Source organism: Nicotiana tabacum, chromosome 6 (assembly GCF_000715075.1).
Source record: "Nicotiana tabacum cultivar K326 chromosome 6, ASM71507v2, whole genome shotgun sequence".
Classification (NCBI taxonomy): Eukaryota; Viridiplantae; Streptophyta; class Magnoliopsida; order Solanales; family Solanaceae; genus Nicotiana; species Nicotiana tabacum.
The window spans coordinates 39,448,464-39,464,146 of record NC_134085.1 but is presented as its reverse complement, the minus strand read 5'-3'; the positions used below and the strand labels follow the sequence as shown (position 1 = coordinate 39,464,146).

Here is a 15,683-nt window from a genome sequence, read left to right as displayed (position 1 = left end):
GACAAAAGAAAAAAAGCTAAAAAAGAGGGAGGAAAGGAGAAACGAAAAACAGAAAACAGTTCTGAAAAAAACAGCTGAAGGTTCTGGGAACAGCTGAGAGTGTATTCTGATTTCCTTGCGAGATTATTACTGAAATTTGGGCTTCTGTATGCTGCTAATTTGAGCCTGGTTTTGTTGTTATGGAGTTTGTTGTTAGTTATTGGTCAAGTTGTTGTGATTAGTGAACTGCTTTTACTATTGCATCAAACATCCTGGGTTTTTCTGTTGGTCTACCACTCTGTTCTGGGATTGTTGATTGATGCCCGACCATTTGTGGGTTTATCATTGTGGGAACAACTGTTGGTTGTTCATGAACTAGTGGTTGTATTGTTGCTGTTTGTTTCTGCTGTGATACTGCTGTGTTACTGCTGTCTGTTCGATTGTTGCTGATATCGTTCTTCTTCTTCTTCTCATTCTTATTGTCCAGCATCCAGGTACACATTCTAATTGCACTGGTGTAGTGATGAACTTGGAGCATGTAAGAGTCTAAAGAGAATGGTTGTTTGAACTTAGTGTAGTGATTTTCATCTTCTACTGTTACAGTTTAAAGCATTCTGTATACCCTACATGTAAAGTTTGACCCCATACTGTGTAATGGATTAGTTTTCATTCTATAAGAGTTTGGTCCAGTAATTTGACGATGTATCATAATCAAAATTAGTGGTGTATCAGTGATGTTCGATCAACAAATGGTTTCGTATAGGGTCGATTAAGAAGGGTAATGTAGTAATCACGTTTGTTTTACCTTGGCTCACCAGTATATAACGCATATTTCAAAAGCATGCTATGCAATTTGGGAAAATATATGTATAAACAACAAAATCGTGTAGGTTATATTATTGGATAAGGGTTGCCTAAAACATGTAGTAATACCACCTAAGTTAGATAAAGTCATTTTGGTCTTTTCGCCTTTGCATGTAGGAATAATTACTGAACCTCATATGTGTGCCCGTCAATGAATAAGGTTGCATACGTTTAATTTCTTCATCTAAAAATAGATAATCTGTTTTGATATTATTGTGCGTCAATCTCATGTTCTAGTATTATTGAATAATAGAATATAGAATGAAAGCAGTTTTTCTTTGTACAAACTCGATCGCAATTTTCCATTCGCATTAGCCGTGAACTAATAAATAAGTTACGTTTTTCAGCATGTAAATAATTAAGAAATTTTCTTTTATTTTAGAGACAAACTTAATAGAGAAATGTAGTCACTGTAGGTTTATCCTTTTAAATAAAATGAGACGAGCCTCGCCAAATAAAATTCACAGATTGCGAGGCCCTCACAAAATGTATATATTAAAATACTTAGAATTCGGGACAGGCCGTTTAGCGAATTTTACGGCCTTCCCAAAATAACAATACGCTAGTTGCTTTAGGACGCGCCTTAATAAATCTTACCTTCTTAAACTCGGGTGCACATATATGTGACCCAAATCCAAATCTCAACGGAGTCGAAATGTATCTCTAATCACGGGTACATTGATTGTGACGTGGTTCGAGATGTGTTTCCACGATGTTGCAATTCTTGATAAAAATAACAATAGATGATAAAAGCGGTTAAAAGATAAAATTTGCACATAAGTTCATATTTGTATAAAAAATCAGATAATCATGCCGAATATAACAGTTGAGCGACCGTGCTAGAACCACGGAACTCGGGAATGCCTAACACCTTCTCCCGGGTTAACAGAATTCCTTATCCGGATTTCTGGTACGCAGACTGTAATATAGAGTCATTCTTTTCCTCGATTCGGGATTAAAATTGGTGACTTGGGACACCCTAAATCTCCCAAGTGGCGACTCTGAAATAAACAAATAAATCCCCTTTCGATTGTCATTTAATTGGAAAAAACTCCTTTGTACCCCCTCGGGTGCGGAAAAAGGAGGTGTGACATTATCTTGAATTGTTCGCATATCTCTCCCATCAAATGACTATTCAAGTTTGCAGCATTGTCTGTGATAATAGTTGTAGGAATGCCAAAATGGCAGACAAGATTGGAGTGCACGAAATCTACCACAGCTTTCTTGGTGACGGATTTGAGAGTGATAGCTTCAACCCACTTCATGAAGTAGTCAATGGCAACTAGTATGAATCGGTTCCCATTTGAGGCTTTCGGCTCGATCGGCCCGATGACGTCCTTACCCCAAGCAACAAATGGCCAAGGTGCTGACATGGGATGCAGTTCTGTGGGAGGTGCGTGAATCTAATCACCGTGCACCTAACACTGATGATACTTCCGAACAAAACTAAAGCAGTCCTTTTCCATGGTTATCCAGTAATAGCCTGCTCGAAGGATTTTCTTTGCTAAAACATACCCGTTCATGTGGGGTCCGCATACTCCCGCGTGTACCTCATGCATGATTCTTCCAACCTCCTCTGCGTCAACACATCTCAACAAGTTGAGGTCCGAAGTTCTTTTGTACAAGATGTTACCACTCAAAAAGAAACCACTCGCGTGCCGCCTAATGGTTCTCTTCTGGTCTCCACTGGCTTGCTTAGGGTATTCTTGTGTTTTCAAAAACCTTTTGATGTCATGATACCATGGCTGGGTATTTGGCACTATTTCAACCGTATTACAATAACCATGCCTTTCCCGAATTTGGATTTCCAAGGGATCAATGCGGGCATTGCCTGGTTATGGCAACATTGAGGCTAAGGTGGCAAGCGCATCAGCTAATTCATTGTGGCAACGAGGAATGTACCTTAACTCTATTGACTTGAATCGTTTTCCAAGTTCTTCCACATGTTGCCTATAAGGAATAAGCTTGACGCCTCGAGTTTCCTATTCTCCTTGAGCTTGTCGGATAATCAAATCTGAGTCACCCATGATTACCAGTTCTTAGACATCTTGGTCGATCGCCATGTTCATACCCATAATGCAAGCTTCGTACTCGGCAGTGTTGTTTGTGCAGAAAAACCAGAGCCTAGCTGTGGCCGGATAATGCTAGCCGGTGGGCGAGATCAAGATTGCCCCAATTCCAACACCTTTTGCGTTTACCGCTCCGTCGAAAAACATTTTCCAAGCATTGATGTCTTCGGATATTCCCTCAACCGAGTTTACCTCTTCATCTGGGAAGTAAGTATTCAAAGGCTGGTATTCATCATCGATCGGATTTTCAGCCAAATGGTCTGCTAACGCCTGGGCTTTCATTGCCATGCGAGTGACATATACTATGTCGAATTCCGTAAGCAGGATCTGCCACTTTGCTAGCATCCCAGTGGGCATCGGCTTCTGTAATATGTATTTTAAAGGATCCAACCTGGTTATGAGGTAAGTGGTGTAGGCTTGCAAGTAATGCCTCAGCTTCTGAGCGACCCAAGTCAAAGCGCAGCAGGTCATTTCCAACAAAGTGTACTTGCCTTCATAACTGGTGAACTTCTTGCTCAGATAGTAAATAGCCCGCTCTTTCTTTCCGGTCACATCGTGTTGCCCGAGGACACAGCCGAAAGAATTTTCCAAGACTGTCAGGTACAAGAACAAAGGCCTCCCTGTCTCAGGTGGGACCAAGACCGGCGGATTCGACATATATTCCTTGATTTTATCAAAAGCTCTTTGACATTCATCTGTCCACTTGACAGCTGCGTCTTTCTTTAGTAGTTTGAATATGGGTTCACATGTGGATGTCATCTGGGCAATGAATCGGCTGATGTAGTTCAATCTACCCAACAGACTCATAACATCCTTCTTGGTTTTTGGAGGAGGCAAATCTCGAATAGACTTTATCTTTGTTGGGTCTAACTCGATGCCCCTCCGACTGACGATGAATCCCAAGAGTTTGCCGGATGGTACCCCAAATGCACATTTGGCTGGGTTCAGTTTCAAATCATATTTGCACAGCCGCTCAAAAAACTTTCTCAAGTCCCGAACGTGGTCGTCCTGGGTTTTGGATTTGATGATTACATCGTCCACATACACCTTTATCTCTTGGTGCATCATATCGTGAAAAATGGCTGTCATGGCTCTCATATAGGTTGCCCCGGCGTTCTTGAGACCAAACAGTATGACTCTGTAACAGTATGTACCCCACGGTGTGGTAAAAGCTATCTTCTCTACATCTTCTTCATCCATCAACACCTGATGATATCCTGCGTAACAATCCACGAAGGACTATATTTCATGCTTGGCACAGTTATCAACAAGGATGTGGATGTTTGGCAAAGGAAAGTTATCTTTGGGACTTGCCTTGTTTAAATCTCTATAATCCACACACACCCGGGTCTTCCCGTCTTTTTTTGGCACTGGAACTACATTAGCTAACCAGGTGGTGTACCGGACCACTCGGATCACCCCCGCTTTCCACTGCTTCGTGACCTCTTCTTTGATCTTGTCACTAACATCAGTTTTGAACTTTCTTTGCTTTTGCTGGACTGGGGGACAGTCGGGGTATGTTGGCAACTTGTGAACAACCAAATCAACACTCAGCCCTGGCATGTCATCGTATGACCAATCAAACACATCTTTGAACTCAAAAAGGAGTTGGATTAATGCGTCTCGAGTTTTTTCACCTGTGAAAATGCTTATCTTGGTTTCTCTGACTTCTTCAGAACTACCCAAATTAACCGGTTCAGTATCATTTAAGTTCGGCTTAGGTTTATTCTTAAATTGTTCCAATTCTCGATTTATTTCCCTAAAAGCCTCCTCTTCATCGTATTCCGGCTCTTGGTTCATTATTTCACAATTAGACAGCATGTTTGGATCTGGGCATGAAGTCCGCAAGCATATCATGTTATTTAAAGCCGCATTATTAGAACTGAAAGAAGAAATAAAAAAAAGAAAAATAACAAAATCAGAAAGAATAAAGAAAGATAAACTATGAAATATTAACTTCATTTCGTGGATTTTGGAGATAACAGGGTTTACATTGGAAAATTAAAAAACAAGAAAATAAAGAAAACATCCGATTTACCCCATGAAATAACTCGTGATGTAGAAAAGGTGGCAGGACAGGTCTACCGGGACTCCCGCCTGATCGGGAATGGCGTAGCCTTCCAATTCTGCAGCTTGGCATTAGGTCCCATATACAGCACCTCAGCGGTGATCGAGCCTTCCCTTGGTTGAACTATGTGGGCTTCATACAGTATCTTCCTCATTGCCCCACATATCTCTTCAGTTTCTTCGGCTGTGAAAGCCTCATTTTCTTCCTCCTCATGGTATTTTGGCTTGACAAATGTTCTGTACAGATGCGGCACCGGCTGAGGCAAGACCCAATCATCATTCTTTCTATCATTTGCCTATTTTACATCATCTGGAGTGGGTCGGAAGCCTATCCTGAAGAACTTATCACTAGCTGTCAGGGTAACAGGTTCAGTTATTCCTTTCAATGATTTCCCGATCCCCTTCCCTAATTTGAAACCATGTCTGATCATTTCTTTGGCCACCATGATTGATGCATTAGAAAGAAAGGGTTGAGGGCAAGGGTTTCCTTCTTCGTACTGGTCCGCGACCACAATTTCAAAGGCTTGATAAACTATGTGCTCACTCCCCTCTTTTGCTTCAAGACATAGGACTGATGGGTCCCGATAAATTGATTGCTCGTCTTCCCCGTGGACCACAATCTCTTGATCTTCATGCTCAAATTTTACCATCTGATGGAGGGTAGAGGGTACAGCCCCTGCTGCATGAATCCATGGCCTCCCCAAAAGAAAATTGTAGGAGGTGTCCATATCCAACACCTGGAAGGTTACTTCAAAGTCTACTGGGCTGATGGTCAGAATCAGATCAATCTCTCCAATCGTGTCCCTTTTTATACCATCGAAATCCCGTACACAGACATTATTGGGTCGAATTCTTTCAGTCCTAATTTCCATGCGCTGTAGAGTCGAGAGTGGGCAGATGTCTACCCCAGAGCCTCCGTCCAACATAACCCTTTTCACATAGTACCCTTTGCATTTGACTATCAAGTGCAGAGCTTTGTTATGCGCGGCCCCTTCTGGAGGCAAGTCATTTTTGCTGAAGGAAATCTGGTTAGTTGAGAAAAACCTTTCTGCCATCCTCTCCAACTGTTCTATAGAAGTTTCAATAGGAACATATGCTTCGTTAAGGGTCTTGATCAATACCTTCTGATGTTTGGGGGAGTTTATCAGCAAAGCCAACAAGGAGACTTGTTCGGGAAATTTTTGAAGCTGGTCGATCACCTCATAATCTGCCATTTTCATCTTTTGAAAGAAAGTCTCTGCTTCTTCGGCACTTACGGGCTTCTTAGATGGGAAGCATTTTCGAGTGGCATTGTTCACCTCTTCCAAGTTAGAATACTTTTCAACGGGGTTATTTTCTTGGACTTCTCCTGAGATTTCTTTGCCCTTATAGGTCACCACCATTTTTTTGTAATTCCAGGGCACATCGGTAGGATTCGTTATGGGCTTTTGCGGTGTGCGGCCAATAACCACGGGCTCACTCAGCCTTGGAGGATTAATTGGCCCCCGCATCACACAAGCTCCCTTGGGCACATACATTTGGGTTGCTTTGTTTAGCTCGAATCTTCTAGGAGTACTCAAAGTCATCTGTTTTTCTTCGCGGCCCCGAGGGACATAGAGAACAACATCTTTGGAAGGTGTTGCCCCAATTCCCGCTTCAACTTTCTTTTCTGATTTTGGAGGGGTGATTTTGTTCTTTTCCTCCCCTTTGTCTTGCTTCGGGGCAACTTTTGGTTTCTTTTCTGGGTCAGCAATGGCAATGATGGCATTCAATGCTGGGTTAAATTCTTTATCCTTACAAATCATCCCGATTACCGGTTCGTTGTTGTGGGCTGGCAGTGGGTTATTAGTCACATTGGGGACATCCTCATCAATTAGCACTATCTTCCTTTGTTCTATAAAATTCTCCACTGCTCTCTTCAGAGTCCAGCAATCATCAGTGTCGTGCCCTTCTGCCCCTAAGTGATAGGTGCATCGGGCACCAACTTTGTAAGCGGGAGATGTTGGGTTTTGCCTAGTTTGAGGAACCGGTTGTAGCAGACCCATTTGGACAAGCTTTGGGAAAAGGCTGGAGTAGGACTCGCCGATTGGTGTAAAATTTGGCCTTTTAGGTAGTTCACGAGGGGGAAAATTGTTTTGCGGAGGACGGGGGTTGTAGTGGTTTTGGTAAGGAGGTTGATTTCTAGGAAATGGAGCTTGGTTATGGTGGGCTTGTTGCTGTGGGCGGACATAAGATTGAGCATTCATGACTGTGGGGGTAATAGTGTTGCGGGTAATAGTCTTGGTGGGGGTAATAGTGTTGCGGGGTCGTTTCTGGGAAAAGGGATCTGGGAGTACGGTATTTTCTTGCGCCCGACGCTGCCATGGACGTTTCTTCCTTCTTCTTGCCTTTCGCTATTCCTCCAGACCCACCCTGAATGCCTTGGGAAGTAGCTCTGATAGCGGATTGGCTTAGAATTCGACCCGTTTTCAACCCATTTTCAACCATTTCGCCAATCTTGATGGCTTCAGCAAACGGTTTACACATAGCAGACATCATATTTTGGAAGTAGTCGGCTTCCTGAGCTTATAAAAAAACTGTGACCATTTCGACCTCATACATCGGAGGTTTTACCCTAGATGCTTGCTCTCACCATTTAACCGCATACTCCCGGAAGCTTTCCGAGGACTTCTTTTTCAAGTTCGTCAATGAGTTCCTATCTCGAGCAATATCAATGTTGTACTGGAACCGCCTGACAAAATCTCTAGCAAGATCATCCTAGATATGCCAGCGGGATATATCCTGGTCCATGTACCACTCAGAAGCGATGCCAACCAGACTTTCTCCGAAATAGGCCATGAGTAGTTCTTCTTTTCCACCGGCCCCTCGTAATTGATTGCAATATTTATTAAGATGAGCAATAGGATCACCGTGCCCATCGTACTTCTCAAATTTCGGGGTTTTGAATCCTAATGGCAGATGCATATAAGGGAACATGCATAAGTCAGTATAGGATACACTTTTATGTCCACTCAAGCCTTGTATGCTTTTGAGACTCTGTTCCATACTTCTCATCTTCCTCGCAATCTCTTCTTGCTCAGGAGTTTTGGTAGTCTTTTCTTGCCCTATAGTGAACTCATATCGGGGTGGTTGAGAGTAAGTATAGGTGGGAAACTGTGTAGGTTCCAGTAGGAAAGATGGTGTTTGGAAGGTGAAGATTGATGGGTCAAAGTTGGGTCTGGGCAGCGTAGGCTGTGTAGTAGCTGAGCATGGAGGAGCAGTGAAAATATTTGGAGCCGCTCCTGAAGCTAACACCTGGGGGCGAACCTCAGAAGGTGTTCCAACAAAGTGGGCCGATATGGTAGGATGTCCGAGTGGGATATTGGGGTGACTAATCGGGATATTGGAGGTTCCACCTACCCTAGGGAAAAGCTCGGGAAATCCGGGGATTACACTTGGTGGCTCTCTTCCGTTTGACCAGGCATCCCACATTTCCATGCGGATACGCAGTAACCTGTTTTCCTCGGCAGCTGCCGACTCCAAAGTCGGGATGCCCGAGGTCAGACTCTCTTCCATGATAGGAACTGTTGGCAGAGTGATTTCTGAAGACATTTCAACACTACCTTTCGACCTCGTGAAATATGGATGCGAAGCCAGACTAACACAAAACCAACCACCTTACTATAGAACCTGTTACTTGGGATAACAGCAACAAACAGTTAGTTTGAAATAAATAACAGATAGGTAATCGCATGTTGGGGTGTGATGCATCTATACAGTTAAATGTGTTTCTACATGTTTTGCAACGGTCGCATGCTTCATCCCAGCTTTACTTATTCTTATTATTATTGTTTTTTTTCCTTCTTTCCAATTCCACTCTCTCTCTCTTTTCATCTCTTTCTTTGCCTCCTTTTTTCTTTTCCTTTGATTTTCCTTCTTTTCCTTCTTTTGGGTTTTTCTTTCGGATCTTTGCTCTTTTATTTAAATTGTTTACAAAAATCATGACCGGATCCGATAAGGATTGCCTACGTATCACGACGCCGCGTGAATCAGATCATAACGTAGTTCAAGAAGTAAATGAGAAAAAGAAAAGAACAATTTTTTGTGGGTTTTTTTCTTCTTCTTTTTTTCAAATTTTCATTAACACAACTTTACTGAATTACAAAAGACTCAAAACATACCTTTTCTAGGACTTTAAGACTCTGGACAACTTTTCTAGGAATTGAAAACAGACTCAAAATATGAAAAATACAGACTCGGAAAAAGGAAGAAAATACAATCAAGAAAACATCAGTGCCTCCAACCCTGCCCTAGGAACACCAACCGGTCTTGCAGCGGGCCTACTTGCCATGTCATCTTAGAGCCGATAGAGTTCTTCCATTATCTGACGGACGAAGATCATTACAGTGGTGAAAAACATGGATCTTGTCATGTCCTCACACGCACTGCATTTCATGGTGATGTAGTCAGCAATCCTTCGAACCCTTTCTCTTATGATGCCCTTCTCTTGCAAAAAACGGCCAATCTGACGAGATCTAGCCTCTAAGACTTGGGTGGCAGCGTGATTTGCTCTTGCAAGTGATGTAAGTCTTCTTCCCACCGTGCCATTAAGGCATAACAATGTTCTCTTTCGGCCTTAAAATTTTTGGCTTGTTTGGCCATTTCACCTTCGAGGTTGCCAATCGCCTTTTCCCAACCTGTGACCCCTCTTTCATATCTTTCTTTCATCTGTTGAACAAAAGCTGCACGCCCTTCGGCATTTTTAGCCAATCTCGTTCGTGCTTTTGCTAGTTCAGACTCAGCTTTCTGCAGGTCATCTTCATAGTCACACACCTTTTGAGTAAGGTAATAAATGAGCCTTTCATCTTTTCTGCTTCGGCCCGGATTCTCGGCTGCTATTTTCAGCTGTCAAACCTGGGCCCTGAGAGCTTCATTTTCTCGAACCAATCTTCTCCTCTCTCCCTCAGCCTCTTGTGCCTGTAAATCATTGTTGAAGGTGACATTTCTCAACTCTTCTCGCAGATCATGGATGGTGGCCTGATATTCCTTTTCCTTTTCTCCTCAAGCTAACCTTTCCTGAATTTTGTCATCAAAAGCTTGAACATGGGGACTTTTGGCAGGCCTCACGGGTTCGGGCTCGGGCTCCAGCTCATTGTACACATAAAAACTCCTTTCAAACCAAACCGCATAATTGGGATCAGCTTCGCCCTTAGCTAGGTCTGGTACTTGGGTGTTACTTTTTAGATACCGACAACAATTCCAGTCTCTTTGAACTAACACCTCGGGTATCGTTGCTTCTGGGTGTAGTTCAATAACTTGAGTGCTTAGGTCCGCCTCTTCGGGTATCACCTGATATCTTCCCAGTTGTCTCAAAACTCTTTGTAGTGCATATGGTTGTATACTTCTCGCTCCCATTATCATCAAGTAGCCCTTTGAAGAGGTCATGTAGATGATTTATGTTACTGGGAGCCATCCTATGGTCCATTCAATTTGATCTGCTCTTAATTTCCTCAAATAGGAAACCCATGCTTCAAACCCTTCCAGTGGTTTGTAATCTTCCACCCTTTCCTCATACTTTTTGATGAAATTGTTCCCGTCTGAAGCATATCTCATGAACTTAGGATGGCGGCGAAGGTGCTCGATCATCCACATCTGAAGAAGAATATCGCAGCCTTCGAAAAATTGACCCCCAGATTTGCACAATGTTAATGCCCGGTAAATGTCCGCCAGCACTAATGGGACAAGTGTTTGATCTTTTTTGTCGACGAGGACCTGTGCGATTCTGGCCATACGAAGGTCTATTGTACCCTCAGAATTCGGAAATACCATGATTCCTAGAAATGCCACGATGAAAGTAAACCGTCGATGAATTTGCCATATGCTCTTGTCCTATTTGTTATTCAACCCCTTCTCATGTGTTTCAAACCCGGCCGAGTGTCCAAACCTGAAATACAGGAAGTAGAACGAACAACTCCCTTTGCTTACACGGTCCTTGCTCATTTGTTTGCTAATTTTCAAAAGATCGAAGAATTTGTGTACTGAGGGAGCCCTGGGGAATATTAGTTGCTGCTTTCTTAACTTTTGGCCGAAATCGATGTACCCGGCTATTTCTTCCAGAGTGGGTGTGAGTTCGAAATCCGAGAAACGGAACACATTGTGAACGGGATCCCAAAAGGTCACCAAAGCCTTAATTAAATCCTCATGTGGTTTGACGTGCATGATGTCTACCAGGGAACCCAAATGCTCTTTTACCCAAAGTTGGTCATCTTCATCTAAATCACCCCACCACTTACGTAGCTGCATCCGAGCCCTTTCTATGATAGATTGCGATGATTCCTAGACGGTATTCATTTGTACCTGTGGAGGGTTAAGTTTAGGGTTGACTCTTGTGGACTCTTTTTGCAAAACAAGTTTTTAAAAAAATCAACGGACAAGGACCCCTTTTATTGCTATGTTAGCAAAATGGTCATTTTTGCAAACGTGGCACCCTTCACAATTCCAAATGAATTTTGAGGCCGGGGGTAGGTATTTTATTGGAAAAGACACCTTTGCCTGTTCCTCTCGAAAATAGCCTTTCGACAATTGGAATGCAATCTAAAGTTATTCCGGGGAGAAATGACTTAAGTACAACCGAAGCTGGGTCGGCATATTGTTTTGACCAAAGCCCTGAAACACCTTTTTATTTTATTATTTGGTAAAAATGAGGCCGAAACTTATGTGGGTTGCCTACGTATCCCACATCCGGTGAGAATCAGACTTGCGTAGTTTGGGCAGTTTTGATACAAAAACATGATATTTGACTCACTCTTTTGAAATGCATTTCTCTTTTTTTTCTTTTTTTTTTTTTTTAAAATTCGGCAAAGTTTCGGGATATTTTCAAATACTGGGATTTTTATAAACCGGGTAAATTTTCTCTCCTACCTCACTCTTTTTTTTGATTTCCTTTCCTATCCGGTCAACATGCAAGCCGAAACAGATAAATATTCACATAGCACGTAGGATGCATCAGGATGGTCTTTATTTTGGGTGCACCTGTCCTAGACGGACCCAACCCCTGTGTTGAGTCCCCAAGATCAAATGCACGTGATGAAAATAATCGTTCCTACTAGGGATCCGGCATGAGGTTGCGTTATTCTAGGGTTAAAAATCTGGGGTTTGTGGTCTAGACTTGGGTTACCCGAGCGGACAACTGGGGTCGAGGAGGGGGCAACGTACTGGGAGCACGAGAGTCTTTCCGGTCTTGTTGCTTGCCCAACCCCGTCTTATTTGGTATAATTTCTACAGAAAAAGCGGGTCACGCGAACATGTGCACCATTTTCAGAAGACTCAGATGGGTGGCGTAAGAAGACATTTAAATACAGTTCATGTAATATCAAAGCGATAAATGACAATTAGCACATTAAGTCTACAAAATGCAGTAATATCAACAATAAAGTCAAATAAAAATTACTTTAACAAGCTCGAATTATTGAACCCTGAACCAGAGATTCTGGGTTCGTTCCCCAGCAGAGTCGTCAGAGCTGTCACACCTCCTTTTTACACACCGAAAGTGATATAAGGGAGTTTTTCCAATTTAAGTGACATTATTCGAAATGGTATTATTTATTTGATTTCAGAGTCGCCACTTGGGATAATTTAATTGGTGTCCCAAGTCACTGGTTTGTTTTAAATCCCAAATCGAGGAAATTTCGACTTTCCTTTTGAAGTCTGCGAACCAGAAATTCTAAGTAAGAAATTCTGTTAACCCAGGAGAAGGTGTTAGGCATTCCCGGGTTCCGTGGTTCTAGCACGGTCGCTTAGCAATTTATACTTGGCTTAAATTGTTTAACTACTCACTTTTAGGACCTATGTGCATTTATCTCTTTACCACTTTTAAATCACTTGAATTATTCGTAATTTAAAGAATTGAGTTACGCGTACGTATACTCTTTTCTTTTGGTGCGTCACAATCATGTCACGCGAACGTGTACATGATTAATAACGCTTTTGTTGATTTATTAAGAAAGTTTGGTTGAAGTTGCGCGAACGCATCCCTCGAGTCTTTTAAAAATTTAATTTGCAATTATATTACGCGAACGTATATATAATCGCAATACTAATCTAAATTGGGCCTAAAGCAAACACCGAAAGTTCAAGGCAATTTTTATTTGTTTATATGAGGGCCATAAATTAAAGGATTTTATTTGTATATGGCACACCCCAAATTATTTTATCTAAATTTGTGAGAGGCCATATGTTATATGTTTAAAGTATGGCACACCTCAAATTATTTCAAAGGGGTATATATATTTTAAAGGCAAACTAAAGATACTTTTATTATAATTTAAAACTAATTATCACAACCACGTCACGAGAGCCGTACCCGTAGTTGTAATAATTTAATTGCGTGCCTAAAAAAAACTACGGTATTCATTTGTTTCTTTCCTATGTTATGAATTATCAGTGCTTTTCAAGTCCAGAGTATATTCACCTTTTCTCTAGGATAAAGACATGCTAATACATATTGACTATATCATGAAATACTAGTGACACAAAAAATATAGCAAGTTTGGAATACTACACGCACATAGACAATAAAGTTACTGACAAATAATTAATTTCGCCATAATAAAATTCACAAATGGATAAAATACTCCGATCACCAAAACATGGGCACTACATTTTCTGCAAAAGGGTGAAATGCATCAATGTAGACTAAACTATTTCGCTCCTGGTTATTAGAACTACAAATCAAAGTCGTAGAAGTTACTCCTCTAAATCACATTTAACATCTTAACTAGGCCCTTTACCCAATGAGCCAGACAACAAGAACTGGTATTTCGTTGTTAACTCTGAAAATCCAATGGAACTTCAGATTCTCGTAGGATTGTTCAATGCATGTAAAAAACATCTATTGTTTCACATGAAATTGAGATCCAACCATACAAACTCAACACAGTAAAGTAGAAAACTCAGTTATTAAGAATAACATCATAAAATAAGGATTGGTTGGGGTATTACTGTAGTCACAGCACAACATTCAACTTGTGAATTCGTTTCTAATAATAGGCCACAACTAGATGAGCTTACTGACTATTCATGAAGATTTAAGCATTTGACCTATTCATGACTAGCTATTTAGCTACCAAAATCTTTGTCTGCACCCAATTGAATTTGCAAGGACATTCAAATGAATTCATTTTTTTTACAATTCTTAAGTATATCCTAGGTACTTCTTAATTACTTGATCCAACCTTTCTTTTTTAACTACATGACATTCAAGCACGATAGCACAAGATCTGGAATAAAAGGACAACAACATGTTGTCAAGGAATTTCCAAACATACTAAGAAAGCAGGTCTAGCCAACTATAAATCAGAGTTGTATATTCTTCATATTAAGCATGCTATTGACGTAAATTTAATAGTCATAACACAAACCGAATGAACATGGTAACATTTACATCAAACGCAGCAACTAACAGGACATTACAACCAAAGAATTAGGCATACTCTATCCTAATAAATCACAACAATGATATCTATCTTTTGACGACCATAACAGTTATACTGCTTGAGGCAAAAGCAGTGGATCATTTTCAAATCTTAAGTTCATGAAAAGCATTTAACTAAACAAACTTGAATATGATTAACAAAGGATACAAGTAAGTTTAGCAATCCCAAATGGGCCATCGTGACATGACAAATCTAGCCGCAAATTCAAATTCAAATCCGCCAACAACAGCCTTATCCAGAGAAGTTCATTATATGAAAGGGAATCAGATTTTTATTGGAAAAAAAAACAAAGGAATTAGATAATTCTTACACAACAGTGATTCAAATTCAAGAAGGAGTACCTGGTTGTGCCTCAAACCAATTCTTAAAACCAAATGAAAGCAAGATAAGAAATGTTGAAGCCAACAAGGATGAACAGCTAAATTCAGCGGTGAAACAGCAACATCGGAGCCTAGTTATCCCTCCAAAATCCCAGTACATGCGACGCAGGAGAATAGAATCTAAATCGGTTCCGCCTGCAGTGCCAGTTCAGCCCGAGGACAGGGCAGTGGCTTCCGAGGATGAGCAGCTGAGGCTTAAGTGGTTCAAGAAGTAAAAGTCTCCTGTATTCACTGGTCTAGCATCAGATGTGGCTTCCGAGGATGAGCAGTTGAGGGTTGAGAGGTTCAAGAAGTACAAGCCTCCTGTATTCAGTGGTCTAGCATCGGAGGATGCTTTGGTATTTCTTGATGAGTGGCACACCTATAAGTTAGACAGTCCAGATGAGGCTGCTTCACTGACTTGGACTCAGTTTTCAGATCTGTTCCTAAGGGAGTATGTTCCTCAGAGCCTCAAGGAAGCGTGGCACGCAGAGTTTGAGCATTTGCGCCAAGGTGTTATGACTGTCTCAGAGTACGCAGTCCGTTACACCAGCTTGGCCAGACATGCCCCAGCCTTGGTTTCTACTATCCGCGAGAGGGTTCGATGGTTGGGAAAGAACTCTCTGCATTCAAGGATCTCCTCATTGCCACCCAGTCCACTGTTGGTACCATTCATGCTATCTCCAAGGAAACAGGGTCTGATGTCTCCAAAATTCGGGTTGTAGTTCTCCGAGTTAGGGAAAATTCCGTCAAGGCTTTCAAGGAGGTTCATGACAGGCTTGATGGAATGAGTGTCTCAGCTAACGCCAGCTTTGATCGACTAAAGGAGGCCGTCTGCAACACTCTTACCTATTTTCTGCGTTGTTAATGTGGAAGTTTAAGACAATATTTTC

General features: G+C 41.6%; 2 protein-coding genes across 2 annotated transcripts in view; both read right to left on the bottom strand.

Annotated features, from left to right (window-relative positions):
* Positions 1–14,825, bottom strand: part of LOC107790877 (uncharacterized) — a 52,470-nt gene extending 37,645 nt beyond the window's left edge. Inside the window, exon 1 of the mRNA XM_075254695.1 lies at positions 14,773–14,825. The gene's annotated coding sequence lies outside the window, so the exon portion shown is untranslated. The remainder of the gene's footprint in view (positions 1–14,772) is intronic.
* LOC107791361 (uncharacterized) lies at positions 218–7,204 on the bottom strand. Its single transcript, XM_075255296.1, has 2 exons — positions 5,524–7,204; positions 218–573 (listed from the first exon to the last, which is right to left on the bottom strand). The coding sequence occupies exons 1-2, from the start codon at positions 7,202–7,204 to the stop codon at positions 218–220; spliced, it is 2,037 nt and encodes a 678-aa protein (XP_075111397.1).
* Positions 14,826–15,683: the final 858 nt, after the last annotated feature.